This window comes from Clytia hemisphaerica, unplaced genomic scaffold (genome assembly GCF_902728285.1).
Source record: "Clytia hemisphaerica strain Z4C2 unplaced genomic scaffold, Clytia hemisphaerica genome assembly, whole genome shotgun sequence".
In the NCBI taxonomy this organism is placed as follows: domain Eukaryota; kingdom Metazoa; phylum Cnidaria; class Hydrozoa; order Leptothecata; family Clytiidae; genus Clytia; species Clytia hemisphaerica.
The window spans coordinates 283,668-299,744 of NW_027103472.1; the positions used below are offsets into that span (position 1 = coordinate 283,668).

The 16,077-nt window shown below is 36.9% G+C and overlaps 1 protein-coding gene across 2 annotated transcripts in view; it reads left to right on the forward strand.

Annotated features, from left to right (window-relative positions):
* Positions 1-16,077, forward strand: part of LOC136798327 (exocyst complex component 5-like) — a 34,594-nt gene that overhangs the window by 4,742 nt on the left and 13,775 nt on the right. The window contains exons 1-7 of one of the 2 annotated variants that reach the window (XM_067054922.1): positions 5,122-5,188; positions 10,580-10,657; positions 10,872-11,114; positions 11,498-11,692; positions 12,232-12,296; positions 14,732-14,760; positions 15,186-15,295. In XM_067054922.1, the coding sequence (XP_066911023.1) occupies positions 10,619-10,657; positions 10,872-11,114; positions 11,498-11,692; positions 12,232-12,296; positions 14,732-14,760; positions 15,186-15,295 (681 nt within the window). In that variant the 5' untranslated portion in view covers positions 5,122-5,188; positions 10,580-10,618. Of the gene's footprint in view, positions 1-5,121; positions 5,189-10,579; positions 10,658-10,871; positions 11,115-11,497; positions 11,693-12,231; positions 12,297-14,731; positions 14,761-15,185; positions 15,296-16,077 lie in introns of those variants that run through there. The other variant, XM_067054921.1, reaches the window with a different exon arrangement.

The following is a 16,077-nucleotide window of genomic DNA, read 5'->3' on the forward strand; positions in this document are numbered from 1 at the left end:
AATGAAATCAAAGATCTGAATAACACATTCAAAAACTCTCCACATTGGTTTGGTGGTGATACAAATCTTCCAGATATAGACTGGAACAATAACACTATTGTTAGCAATAATTACAAAAAGAACATCAGCGAAGGCTTCCTCGAGACTTTTGACGATTGTGGCTTAGAGCAGCTAGTCAAGTTCCCTACACGTCAGGAAAACACTCTTGACATCATCGCAACAAATCGACCAACTTTTGTCAGCAGAATAGCCCCTCACCCAGGTTTCAGTGACCACGAAACAGCTGTTCTTCTTGACATGGTATGTCATCCTATTCGATCCAAACCTAGCAAACACAAAATCTTCATGTGGAACAGAGCAAACATTGGGTCCATCAAAGATCAAATCTCTGCTGAAATTGCTGAGTTTACCACTACTTACAACTCTGAATCCCCTGTTAATGACATGTGGAAAGCCCTCAAAGCTCTTATCGAAAATGCCATGCTATCCGTCCCTTCAAAATACACATCAAGTCGTTATTCTCAACCTTGGATAACACAGAAATGTAAAAGGTTATCTCGGCGAAAGAAGAGGGCCTACAAGCGCGCCAAAAAATCATCAAAACCTGCAGACTGGGATCGCTTCAAAAAGCTAACAAACGAATGCAGGAAAGCTTGCAAATCAGCATTCAATAACTTTGTCAAAAACTGTGTAAGCCCAGATGGGGTAAATAATCCTAAGAAACTGTTTCGATTCATAAAATCTCGTAAATGTGAAAATGATGGAGTAGCACCCCTGCGAGACAATGGCAGCTTACACATTGATAACACCAAGAAAGCGAACATCCTCAACAAACAGTTTTCAAATGTCTTCTCCATTCCTGACAATCGAATCCCACCCCTGCAGGGTCAAGCAAATACACCCATGCCAGAAATTAATATCACAGAACCTGGTGTTCGGAAACTCCTTAACGATATCAACCCTAACAAAGCTGCTGGTCCAGACGGTGTCTCGTCAAGATTTCTCAAAGAGTTTGCTGACCAAATATCTCCTGGTCTTACCTTAGTGATGCAAGCTTCACTCAAACAGTCTTCCATCCCAGATGACTGGAGGCATGCCCTGGTTGCCCCTGTGTTCAAACCTGGTAAATCCGACAAATCCAAAGCCTGTAACTACAGGCCTATCAGTCTTACCTCCATATCCTGTAAAATTTTGGAGCATATTTTACACAGCAACATTATGGCCCACCTTGACAACACCAACATTCTGACAGATAGCCAGCATGGTTTCAGGAAACATCGGTCATGTGAATCACAACTTGTAACAACCATCCAAGACCTTGCTAAGTCCCTGAACGAAGCTAAGCAAATCGACTCAATTCTACTTGACTTTTCAAAGGCTTTTGATAAAGTTGACCACAAAAAACTTTGTCTGAAACTTCATCATTATGGCGTAAGGGGTAAAACTCTTGAATGGATCACCAACTACCTCTCCGATCGCACTCAAACTGTTGTCGTTAACGGCAAGTCATCTGAAAAAGCTAATGTTATCTCTGGAGTTCCTCAAGGCACAGTCCTCGGCCCTCTTTTGTTTTTAGTTTACATAAACGATCTTCCTGAATTGGTTAAATGTAAAATAAGATTGTTTGCTGATGATGCGCTCATTTACAGAGTCATTGACTCAATTAATGATGCCATAAGCCTTCAGGAAGACTTAAACCAACTCATGAATTGGGAACATGAATGGTCAATGGAGTTCAACCCGGACAAATGTAAAGTTTTACGAATCACCAACAAGCGTAATACTATCATTCAACCATATTCAATGCACAACCAAGTACTCGAAGTTGTTGACTCAGCGAAATATCTAGGTGTGTATATCCACAAAAAGCTCTCCTGGAATGTCCATAACGACTATACTGTTAAGAAAGCCAACCAAACTCGATGTTTCATACAAAGGAATCTCAGATCATGTCACCCAAATACAAAGCTTCAATGCTTCAAAACCTATGTCCGACCCATCCTGGAATATGGATCAGTCGTATGGGACCCTCACTCAGCCTCCAACATCTATAAGCTGGAAATGGTTCAGAGGAAAGCTGCACGCTTCATCTCGAATGACTGGCGGCAAATGAGTAGTCCCTCATTGATGCTTCGTAATCTTGAACTTAAAACCCTTCAAACCAGGAGAACAGCAAATAAAGTTAAATTCATGCATAAAATTCTTCATGGCAAAGTTGAATCTTTATCCGCTCTTGCACCTCGTGCACGTAACACTCATCTTAAACTTATTCCGATCAATGCAAGGATTCAAACATATGAATTCAGTTACTTCCCGTCAACCATCCGCCTGTGGAATGAATTACCCGTGAATCTCATATCTGAGTTAAATTATGATTCTTTTTGTAAAGGTGTCAATGAGCACTATACTTAACTTGTATGTATCATTTTAATTGTTTACATTTTGCCTTCACTTGCTCATAACTCCTCCTGATTTCAAGCTTTTTATTTTAGCTCTATTCCTGCTGTGCCTTAGTATCTAGTCTCAATCTAGTCATCATCCTCTAATCTCAAACTCTCACTAATTCTATTCTTTTCTATTCAGCTCAGCAGCTAGGTCGTGCATTCAAGGCAAAAGTTATTTATTTACTATTAATGTTTCTGCTTTCTTTTTAGCCTATATTAAACATAATACTGAATCATAATATTTAATTTTAAGTAATCATATTTATATATTATATAAAAATTTAAATGTATATTTTATATCTTATTAACTTCATCAAATCACAAGTCTTTCAGGTCTACATTATCACATCTTAGCCTCCCGTTTACTACATACTATTCTAAATCCTTGTGGTGGTGTCTTTCAGCTTCAGTCATATCTCGCTACTTCGCTATCTTACTACTTCTTCTTACAGCCACTTTTAGCTTTAGTTGTTTTCATTTTATTAGGTATTTTTTAGAACTTTATAACTTTTTATTTTCAATATCATGATAATGTACGTTAGCGTATTATGTGATCACTTAATAGAACTAGAACTAGAACTGAACGGGGTGAGCATTTGCATGGGGTATTCGTCACCCAGTGTAAATGAGATAGGACGTCTCAGGCTAAAAGCGTGAAAATGAATAAAAATGAACTTCAAACTGAAAAAGGGAAAAAAGGAAGAAAACTGGGAACTTTATTTTTTTGTTAAAAGTTTCTTCAATCTTCGAAGACAAAATTGACCCATGGAAAAAAAATTTCATCTATGCAGTTCTTTGAAATGAAGCAAAATATTTCCAACCCGGTTCAATTAAACTGGGTATTCGGCGCTATTACGTCACTTTCGTTTTCGACCCCGTTCATTTGCCAGGATGTGCCTGACTGTCAGTGCCAGTCAGGACCTCATTTCACTTTATCGATATTACGCAAACGGCAGTGTGCGCTAAATAATCTTGGTCTGCTTTCGATTTCAAGCAAAGGTCTTAGCAACAGGGCGCGCGTACATAGCAACAGGGCTGGGTAGAAAAATCTAAACATAGAATTCAAAAAAAATACCGATCATCGTATAGAGCACTCAAAAATAACCCCTTTCTATGTTTAGTTTGTTCTACCTTGGATTATAACTGAAAATATCTTCAAAAAAACCTTCGTCCGCTATCAGCCAGTTAGTCACACTAGGAAATTAAGCTTTCAGAAAAAACAACATCAGTCATCTACAGGATACATTTCAACAACAAGGATGAGAGTTACCTGAATCAAGTTCGCAAGACAATATTAGGGGCGACATCTATATTCAACCCTGCCACGCGTAACGGGAAAAGACCGATAGTTTTCAAACATACCTACACACCCTCTTAATCGGTCTTTGCAAAAAAGACCAAAATCCAACACTTTACCCACCACTGTAAACATGTTTCATTCTTTTTTCTCAAGTTCTCTCATAAATTTATTCACAACTTGGCCATCCACTACGCTCAAAACTGAGTGCGATTGGAAATGCGAGTGCGAGTGAAAATCGGGAAAGAAAAACCAAATAGAGACAAGTCTCGATTACTCAAATAGAAGGCTAAAAGAATTGGCGGACGGCATTTTGATTGGCCCTTTCAAAGATAGATTACGTCACTTTGGTAAAAGAAATTTCCTACGCGCGCGGGAAAAAGAAAACAATTTCAGATCAGCTTAGTGGAAAAATAAAGTTACCACGGGAGCACAAAAGCCTATACTTCGAAAACACCGCGACTGTATTCGAAGAAATTGATTGACGGTAGTTTGAATTTGAATGAAAAGCGCATTCGTGGAAGTAGAAACAAAGGCAACTACTAGAAATATTCAGCTTTTGTAAGAATTTATTATTGGCTTTTCTTGGATATTGAGTAGAACATTTTATTTTGGTCATGATTGCCACAGTTAACTCTCACAAGTGGGATATACCTACCCACTAACGGTCTTTTCCCGTTACGGGTGGCAGGGTTGAATATGGACGTCGTCCCTTAATTAAAACTTGAAAGTTGGAAACAAAATAAAACGTGCAGTAGCCAAAATCAACCAACCAAAATTTGTCATTCAATTCCCGAGACAGCGCTTCGATTTTTACTGTCAGCCACGCGGTACTCTTTGCCCGCTTCAATTCTTAATAATGAGTAATAAGAGAGGTGCGCGCTTCTTAGCTAAGTCGTGCCCGCGGGCGATAAATTTATGTTTACTTATCTTGTATATTTTAGTGGTATTTATCCAATGAAAAGGATGTTGACAAAATATGCACGGCGCTGACAAAATATGCACGGCATTGATTATGACATCATATATGTCAATGTCGATTCAACGCCTGTTAAAGAAAATAATTCGTAGATAGTTGTTTTTATCTTGAAATTTAGAAATATGAGCAAAAAAAGATCAAATTTAATATTTGTTTCCTATCTAGATTAATTAATGTATATAGAATACGGTAAATTTTCACGAAAAATATTTCGCGATGACGTTACGCCCAATCGCGCCCACGGGAAAGTTCAAATTTTTAATTATCAGGAAATCGGGGAAATCGGTTCACCACCTGGATAAAAAACGTACGGAATGAAACCTGACAGAAGGTTTTCAACCAGATTTATTCAGATAAAGCTATAAGAGGTTCATTACTTGTGGATTTTAAAACCTACATAAGCAAAAACGAAAGTTGTAGGGAAGGAAAGAGTAAACGCAAGACAGAAGGTTTGGTTGTGTTGATCAGGTATGTTTCAGGGCCCGCGCCACCGGGGGGGCCGGGGGGCCATGGCCCCTCCACTTTTTTGCAAAGCAAAATAAAAAATTTCTCTTCACCTAATGATCTTTTTCTTTTCTGTGCGCGTGCCAATAAAAACGTTAGAACCTTATGAGGGGGGGTTCGGCTCATAATGCCGGTCCGGACTAGTCGTCGTGGATCAGGTCGCCGACTTTCGAAGGTTGTCGTGGGTCGGGGCGGCGCCCTTCGAGAGTTGTCGTCCAACCAGGGAGTCGTTGGGAGGGACATCGTGGGAGCCTCTCTTTCATTTTATTCGTCCTCAATTTAATCTAATTAATTAGATCTGGTCTTTAAAATATCTGTCATATTCTTCTCAAGAGTCGTCGTTGGGCCGCCGTCCCTCGAGAGTCGTCGTTGGTCCGCCGTCCCTCGAGAGTCGTCGTTGGTCCGCCGTCCTTCGAGAGTCGTCGTTGGTCCGCCGTCCCTCGAGAGTCGTCGTTGATCCGCCGTTCAAGCCTCCATCAATCTGATGCAAATATTTATAGTTTAATCAGAAGTTTGAGATTACTAAGTATTTCCAAATTAAATTGGCTATAATTTTTCCTAAAACCTTGTGCCATTTTCTCGTGTTTGATAAAGAATTAGGAAAACCTGAAAAAAACCTACAGCTTCCTATAGTGTAGACTACGATGAGTCAGTTCAATCACTGCAAAATAAGTTTACCAAATTGGACAAAAAAATTTCTTCCTGTAAGGTATGTTTAACCAATTGAGGTATAAGCCCGAAGGCTAGAATTTCAATCTCTTCACAATTTGGATGGGTGAGTGGTCCATCAACTCTAATGACGTGTGATTCACTGATCGCCTTAGTGATAATAAACACCGCGTAAATTATAAGGCTTGCTTCACTTTTCTTGCCTGAGAAAGGCTAAAAATTCAATTCTAGCCACAGTTCGCCACACTGTTCGCCGTCCCCAACCACAACTCTCGAAGGTCGTCGGACTGTTCGCCGTCCCCAACCACGACTCTCGAAGGTCGCCGGGCATTCGCCGTCCCCAACCACAACTCTCACTCTCGAAGGTCGCCGCACTGTTCGCCGTCCCCAACCACGACTCTCGAAGGTCGCCGCACTGTCCGCCGTCCCCAACCACAACTCTCGAAGGAAAATCAGACCAAAAAGGAAGCTGTTTTAGCCAAATAAGACAGGTCAAAATCGAAAATTTTCTGCCCCGTCGGCGCAAACCATGGTTGCACCTCCTTAGTCACTATATTTTTGTTGGCCCCCTCACTTTCAAAATCGTGGCGCGGGCCCTGATTTTTATTCTATCCGAACTAATTTTAAAAAAGACCAAAGAGGTCCTGACTGAGTAACGGCTTGTCACTGTGCCGGGTGCATACTCGGCGCCTTGGGCCCGCAGGGTTGCTAGTAACGGCTCAAATTTCAGTCAGGTTAAAGAAGGTGCAATTTTACTCATATTATAATAACATTACCCCCGTCTTTTTTGTCATTCAATAAGTATTTCCAAATTTTGTATTCTGCTGTGTGAGTGTGGCTCAACGGATAGCACGCTGGGTTTCTGATCAGAAGCTCTTTCATTTGGTGGGTTCGAACCCCGGTTGGGTCGATAATTCAAGGTCAGTTAATCATTTCCAACTTCAACAGAATTTATTCAGCTTTCTTTTGCAAAAGAAATTATCAATGATGATGGAATGTAAAGAGATGGAAAAACAGCTTTTCTGATTACTCAAAGTTCAACGATCACTTCTATTGAAAACTCTATTGTAAAAACGTTGATTATGTCATTAAATGAAAGTCCAGAAAAGACGACTCTCCATACAAATCGGACAGTTTCTACATGATTTGACGATAAAAATGAAAATCTGTTTTTCCTTTTTTGCCGATTACTAGTTCAATTTTTAAGAATAAGGAGCAATATTTTTACCAATGTATATAATATAGCAAAAGAAATTCTTAACGCAATGATATTAAATTGATCCTTGTAAAACTGTCAGAAGTCGAGTAAAATCAAGATGAAGTTATAATTTTCTCGAGCTGTAGCTTTCCATATTATGGTGCGGTCATGATGCGGTTATATCAGTAGAATCGCTAGGAAATTCTGAGCAAGAAGATATAGGTACCTTTTCGTATATGAGAGGTGTACCCAAAATATAAGCCCTAAAAGTTAGCGCATAATCAGGCTTGAAACAAAAGAATTTTGTCACAACACGCTAATTATGCAGATTTTTTATAGCGACAACAAAAGAAACCTATTTACTCAACATAAACTCCCTTAAGGGCAAGATAGTAAGTCGCACTAGGAAATTTAGCTTTCAGAAAAAACAACATTAGTCATCTACAGGATGTAATTGCAACAACAAGGATAAGAGTTACCTGAATCGAGTTCGCAAGACAATTAATTAAAACTTGAAAGTTTGAAACAAAATAAAACGTGCAGCAACCAAAATCAACCAACCAAAATTTGTCATTCAATTCCCGAGACAACGCTTCGATTTTTAAGGCCTTGTTTATACGCTAAAGTAAAAATAATTCCGCACATGTAAATGGGTCATTGTTTGAGATCCGGCAAAATTTCCGGGAGATAGCCTATCCGGCGGTGCGCGGATCTAGGTGGGTTCCGCCTCCCCCGTAGATCTTTTTCTTGGGAAGTTGATCTTCAAATTAGTTTTCAAGGTTGGCTTGGCTCAAACTTTTTCATCTATGGCTCAAATTTTAGGCAATAATTTCTCAAAGTTTTTGAAAATGTTAATTTCATTAAAAAGCGCCGGGTTATTTTTTCATGAATCCCTTTAGAAGTTTTGCGGCGCATTTTTTTGCTTGAGAGTCAAATAAACGATATACCGCTTTCGCAGCATTAATCTTTGATACGCATTTTGGCGGGACGCTGGTGTGACTAACTGCAAGAGACCTGCTATATGACGAGCCGTTTTTCCATTGTTTTCAAGAAGCTGTTTTTCCATCTCTTTACATTCCTCTGGTCCACCAGACTGTGTCAATCGAACGAATCGAACGCCAAATCAATTGAAAACGCAATTGAACACAATCAAATAATTGCAATTCGATTGTTATTGAACACAATCAAATAATTGCAATTCGATTGTTGAACACAGTGGTGAATAACAGGCAACCTAAGGGGTCGCCAGACAGATTTAGCGCAAATCGCCCTTATTTTTCTAGGCCAGGTCCTTTGTCTAGGATGGTTAGTCTCTCTCTCCCTGTCTAGGGGACAGAGACTTCAGTTGAACAAATTTCTTACCTTGCAAAACCAACTTAAAGTCTGTCTCAAAATAATTTGCAGCTGAGACAAAAATGTCTTTAACTTTTGATAGAATTTGAATGAAGTTGCAATTTTGTGCTGGTTGAAAAGATATTTGTGAGTGGAATATTATCAAGCAAAAAAAATTGAAAAATAAAGAAAAATGAAAATGAAACATTAAAAAAAAATCAACTTGTTATAGAAATATGGGGTATAATTACCGTCAACTGCTCTAACTTGGGACGATTGGTCGAAACATGGGACTGGTTGATATCTGGCCTGTATTTTCACTTACTGTTAAATCTCTTCGACAACAAATTTGTTTTGATAACTCCACCAAGTTTATCAATCATACTTTCTGTCATAACATGTCAGGATAACTTTCACTGATAGCGCGCCCTTTTTAACTTTTTACTTTCATTAAAAATGACCGGACGCCGATTGGAGAATTAGAGAACCCTAAGCCGCCTAACCGCCTATCGCCCGACAGGATTAATAAATAACGAGTGTGTAACTTGACGCGCGAGTGACATCAAACGCTCCATCGTTTTGCCACTAATTTGGTCTTCTTCGTTCCAGACATGCGCGTGTGTTCGACTACAGATTTTTTTCATATATTTGAATTTAAAAGCCTACTCGGTGCGAAAGAGAAATCATGTATTTTTTAATACGCCGTTCATTGACCCAAATCAAATGACTTTGGAGGTTCGGTGAAATGGTGGGAAGGCTCGAAATAACAATTTCAAGTGGGTCGGACAAAATGTCTGATCAGGGTTGCTTTAGCTTGAAAATTATGATTTTTGGGTCGGACATGAAGCCATTTGGGTCGGACAATGTCCGATGTCCGACCGTTATTTCGAGCCCTGTGGTGGCCGTCCCATGTTTTGTCAGATAGTCCCAAGTTAGAGCAGTTGACAATACCATTTTCACAGGAGTGATTCTTCGATCTTTGACCATCATCACTGTGAAAAACTTTTTCAAAGATATTCATTCAATCAAAAGATATCAAACAAAGTTTGTTATTGGTTGTTTGACAAAAGGCTGTTTTTTTGTCGTTTTTTACTACTTTATAGAGTTCAACCAGCAATAAATTTTGTTTGATATGTTTTGATTGAACTAATATTTTTGAAAATTTTTTTCACAGTGATGATGATCTAAGATTGAAGAACCACTCCTGTGAAAATGGTAATCTTAGCACATTTCCACAAGAAGTTAATTTTTTTTTCTTCATTTTTCATTTTCATTTTTCATATTTTTCCAATTTTATTTTGCTTGATAATATTCCACTCACAAATATCTTTTCATAACTTTTCGTAACTTGATTTGAATTCTATCAAAAGATACAGCCATTTTTATCTCAGCTGCAAATTATTTTGAGACAGACTTTAGTGTTTTTTCAAACAACGTATTGGAGATAATCAAAGTTTGTCACAAAATACTGGGTGCTCCATACTCCGAGGTCCACTTAAAGCTATTTTATAGACTGGATGTTGCAATTTTAAGTGGCCTGGTAGTATATGGTAATATGCTTTTGCCAGATTTTAGTTGTTCTTGAATGGTAAAAATAGGATGAAGCAATGTTTTTATTTGAGAATAAGGGATTGCAAATCTGTTGTTGATGTTTGTTTCACATTTTTGATTATATTTTTCAACACAACAATTAGCTTTTTTGTTATTAGGATTTTTAACATTTTCTTTCTTTTTTTGTTGAAGTGATGCTTTTATTCATCAATAGAGTGCTTACCAACCGAAATCAGAAGCGTGTTATGATAGTAAAGCAGTGTATCAATACTGACAGTTTCATGTCTTATTCAAACAATCCTCAGTTGAAAATTTCAACTGAGGATTGTTTGAATAAGACATGAAACTGTCAGTATTGATCAATTGATTGATACAATAATTTTCACTGCTTCAACTATCTTAACATTTTCTTTCAAAATGGCAACATTGTCAAATGCTCCTATTCTACTTGTTCACTGGACTCAGCGCCATTAAAAATTATCAATAAACAATGTTTAGCCATCTTGAAGTAGACTTTTGAATACAATTTTCTCAAACTCCAGAAGAACTCAGTCAGGAGTAGAAAAAGGTTTCTCTTATTCAATTTTGCATTGTTATTATTTTAGTTACATTCTGTAATGTGAAGTTCCTAAACAAGCTTCAAAATGGCATCTGGGTTTAATTGGAGGTCTGAAGATTTCTCGGTAAGTCTGAAAATTAACAATTTGAATTTTTTGAAATTCTTAAAACATTTTTCTAAAGGTGAGAAGGCTTCATAGAGGCCATTTTGCCTTTTTCTACTGGTATTGGATAAAACAAGATAAACTATAAACTATAAAAAAGTTTAAGCTGCATGGAAATGGGCAATTTATTGGATTTTATGGCTTATGAAACATTTTCTTAATTGTTATATTGTAGGAACCTTTTGACCCCAATAATTTTGTTGAAAGAATATCTGCAAACATAGATGGTGGAGGTACCAAAGGAGGTCAGGAAGGTTTCGATCCTGTCAAGCTGAAGAATCATTTCCTAGAAACCATCAAGAGTTTGCAGCAACTCAGTGAGAAGACTGATGCACAGATTGTAAAGCTAGAACAAGTATGCAAAGACCAAGAACAAAAACACAAAGAAAATACTTTGGAAGTTGAAAAACAATACAAGGTGAGAGAGATATGCTTTCTCATCAACCTATATATATTTTGACTTGTTTTTTATTTTGACAATTTTTTTTTTCACTCCGAGCCACTAAATCATGATTCAAACAAATAAACAACACCAAAATTTTGATTTTATTAAACAAAGCTTTTCGAGTCTTTACTAACTCATTATTAGGTTTAAAAAAAAATTAACCTGATGATGAGTTAGTAAGACTTGAAAAGCTTTGTTTTTTTTTAATAAAATCAAAGTTTTAGTGTTGTTTATTTGTTTGAATGTACACAAAAAAACTCAAAAGGAGCAATTGATATTCATAAAACACGACCACTATCAGTATTGTCTGAAGGAGTACTTTGTTGACCTGAAATCTTGATTTTTTACCATTTCAGACTGCCATGACTCAGTTCCATGACTTGGATGACAGAATCAATTCAGTAGCCACAAAAGTGGTTCATTTGGGTGACCAATTAGAAAACATTAGTATCCCTCGTCAAAGGGTTCAAGAAACGACACAAGTCATGAAATATTTCGAGGAATTTCACCCAGGGAAAGAATTATCTCCAATATTTAATGACAAAAGCAAGGTATTTTGATTTTTTTTCTGAACAATCCTTGAAGGGTATGAATTATTATTCAATATTAGTTTTTATGTGAAGCAGGTCTTTTTACCATGAAAGTTAAAAGCTCAAACCCACAAACTTCTGCTAAGGCAAATTATTTTATCTCAATAAAGCTATCAACCCTTAGTGAGGTGGCCCTCTTTTTTGGGGACTGGTAATAAATTTACATTTTTAGATCGATTTCTAATTTCCTAATTTCTATAGTGCAAACTATTTTTAGCATTTGAATAAGTTTAAAAGTATATCGACATTACTCAATACTTTATTGCTTCAATGCAAGGGTATGTTACAATTTTCACAAGAGCACTTCTATACTTGTGTTTTGGATGCTGTCGTCGAAAAGAATTTTCCTTGCTTTTTCGTTACCAGTCTCCTCAAAAGATAGTTGTATTCAATGTTAATACCTAGCTAGCACAAGATATGATTATTTTAGCGCAATATTGCCCTAGGGATACTACATAAGTCAAGTGTATTTGAAAGAAGGAAATCTATTTTGTCTTTAGCTCCATGAGGCAGCAAATCTGATTTGTCAATTGTTGATGGTGGCAGATGAACTCCCGAAAGATCAGTAAGTCCGTCAATCACTGGATAAAGGATTTATACCTATGTCAGGATTAGTACCTGAATCAGGGGGGGGGGTACATGTTCAGTGTAGTGACCCATGGCCGGTGGGGTGGTGGTTTTTCAAAGTTATTTCCATTTAGTACATGGTAGTAAAAAGGGTGGTCCCCTATAAAAAATCTTCAAAAAAATTACAACCATGTACTAAATTGGGTGGTACCAAAGTAAACTTTAATTTTAAAGGATAGTACAATGTAGTATATTCAGCTAGATTTGATCAAATCGAATCGAAAAACTGCCAGTTGAATTTTCGTACTGCACTGTACTGCATGTGCCATAACTAAAATCTTTCTTTCTTCTTTCTTTCTTCTTTCTTTCTTTCTTTGTTTATTTTTCTCTTTCTTTCTTTTTGTTATGTTTAGAAATTTCAATTTCGAATGTTTGAAATATTCGAATTTCGAATGTTCACATAAATCGGTGCCGTGTGTATTTTTGTTATTGTTTTTCACAATGGTAGCCAAAGAAGTGGAGAGTATTAAGGGTCGAGACAAACCTGGACAAACTTCAAATGTTATTGAAGGACTGACTTATTTAAAACGTAAAATAGTCATTAACTCAAGAAATGATTTGGGCAGTTAAGATGAATTGCCTGCCAGAAATGGCAGGCATTTGTAAGGCCTAGAATACACACTTTTAATGAGTTTTTGAAGTCATTAACAAATGTGAAAAGACGAGAGAATGGTAAATGCGCTTGGGAAATTGAGATTAGATTCAGACTTGTAAAAACGAAATCATCCATGTAACTCGAAAAAACTCTATTTTAATATAACGAAACTTCTTTCAAACTCTGTTCACTGCCTGGCAAGGGAGTTGCACCCCAACTTACAATAACTTACTATTCTTTTTTATCCTCCCCAATTTCCCTTATACTTTAGTTAGAAGCCTTTCAGTTTTCTGTTTTGATTCTTCAATAGGTTTAAGTAGGTTCAAGGAGCCAGCGAAAGCTTTTCTATCCCAAAATTTTAGAAAAAAATCATAGTATCAATGGCTGTATTTGTTATTGCTTTTCAGTACTTTTTCAAAAGAACCAGAAAGAATGGTTAATTGTGTTTAAATAAAGACAAAGTAAATCGTACAGGTGTGGTTAGTTTCCTGCAGCGTATTAAAAGGGTGTTGTAAAGATTCAAAATAGGTGATGATAGCCACTACAGGGTATTAAAAGGGTGGTATGAGGATTGAAATGGGTGGTGATAGCTACTACAGGTTACTAAAAGGGTGGTATACGGATTTATATGGGTGGTGATATCTACTACAAGGTACTAAAGGGTGGTATAAGGATTCGAATTGGTGGTAATAGCTACTACATGGTAGTAAAAGGGGTGGTCCCCTAAAAAAAATCCTAAAAAGAACGCAATACAGGGCGAAGGATAAAACCACCACTCGAGGCACCTTTCTGTAGAACCGAGCGTTATCGTGCCTCTTTCTTTCCTTTTTGCATAAATGAATGGAATAACCTCGGAGATCATATACGAAATCTTCCCACTATTAAGTCTTTCAAGCAAGCAATTCTCCGATTTCTCAGACCCAGTCAGTGCTAACTCAATTTTCAGAGCTAGTGACAACGATGGTGTTGTTCTCCTTAACCGATTAAGGGGGTTGGTTTCAGTCATCTTCGTGAGCATAAGTTCAGGCATAATTTTGCAGACACAGTTGACCCCTTCTGTAACTGTCGACAAAATTCAGTAGAAACAACACAGCATTTTTTGATGCATTGCTCTGATTACTCTAATGACAGACTTGTGATGTTTGACAGCCTTCTTCAACTTGACATAACCTTGTTTCCATTTAATCCCAAAACATTGTGTAGAATACTTCTTTATGGCGACCCCGATTTTAGCATTGTCCAAAATCACGATATATTGAGTATAACAATAAAATTTATCTGTGATACAAGCCGTTTTGGGGGACCGTTATTTTAGTCTTTTACTCTAACTGCTCTCCAAGCTCTTTTTGTTTTTGTTTTTTATTTTTTGTTAGTATTTATCCTCTGTAGTAAGTTTTTTTTTGTTTTTTTCCATGCATTTATCAATTGATTTATTAATTTATTGTTAGCTTAGTTTGGGTTCCTTCCTCCTGGCGGTATGATCTGATGGTCCTTTTGCGGGAGGTTAGGAACCCTTAGTTTTGTACTATTTGTTCGTGTTACATATACTATAGATAAAAAAAGAACAAAAAAACTAGTACCATGTACTAAAAAAAGGTGGTGGTCCCAATTTTTTTTTAAATTACCGAAAATCAGGTTAATACCCCATGGGTTACTACACTGAACATGTACCCCCCTGCCTGAATGGTACTTTCTGTTTTATAATAATATTGCCTCCTGTTGTGATCCCTTATAAACTAGTTACTTTCACTTATTTTCATTTCGTCTCTTTTTTATAGATTCGAAAGAGTATATCGAAAGATTCTAGGTAGGTACATGACTACCTAAAAAGAAATATGAAATGTGTCGATGTGTTTACACCCTCTAAAAAGTGAACTGCGGCTTGTTTTTCTAATTATCAAAACTCTAAAGTACTCCACACACCAATTTTCTTTGTGTTTCAACCAGATGGTTGGTGTTATATGCTACTAAGATGATAATTATTTAGGAAAGGGCAATTCTGAGTCAAGTCGATAATGTATGAACTATATACTTAGTCCTTTACTTTTCCTTACCTACCCTAATGAATTTAACCGTGTAGCATGCTAGTTTATCCCTTATTTTTAATGTGCTTTCAAACTAGTTTTCATTTTGTAGTAATCTATTTTTGGAAGTCTTATGACCAATCCATCCCTGATAGTGATAGGAAAAGATTGCATCAGATTATTGTTATTGCTTCTCTTTTCTCTTCAGAGAAATACTCGACAATCGAAAGTGATTTGCAACGTGAGTTTGTCCACGCATACAAAGATGGTAACTTAGAAGTGATGGCCAAATGCGCTAAAACTCTTCTTCCTTTCAAGGTTTGTACCATTGAGTTTTAATCCCAAAGGACTAGAGAAGAATCTTCAAAATTCAACAGGAAACAAAAAGTGAAGCCTTGAATTTAATCTTTATTATGACTGCGGTGTAAATCTAATGAGCTCGTTGCTTTTTGGGTGATGTATTTTTCGACATTCAGCGATAGATTTTTCTTTCAATAAAATGAAAACAACAGCAAGAAGTATTTTGTTAGTAATATACAAGGTTACTTGTTTTGGTTATGGGGTACATAGGGTTCAACATATTTATGGGGTTGTTTTTTCATTATCATTTTTTTGTACAAAAAATTCCTCTTATAAATAAAATGACCATACTTTTTTCAGCTTAATTGAGATAAGTTATAGGTATGGATTTTATTTTTAACAATTTTTAAATGGGGCTACTCACAAAACGATAGTCTAGTGTTCGCAAGCAAAAGGTTTCTTTTTACAATACAGGTTAAAGTTTGCGCGATTAGAAAATAATTCGAGATATGCTGCGTAGAACTAGGTTTGTCGACTCTGATAGACTAGCAAACTAATTTGTTAATTAATCATGTCAGAGGGCGGTAACATAAAGGCGGCGGCAGGCGTTTGCTAGAATAGGAGCTTTTAATATCTTGATTAATACATCAACAATCTGGTGTTAAAGTATTATATATCCTGGATCCATCTGTGTTTTGTGATAAGTTCAATATTTTGGATAATCAGTGGAATGTTAAGAGATGGAAAAAGAGCTTCTTGAAAACAAAGGAAATACGGCTCGTCATTTACCAGGTCCTTTG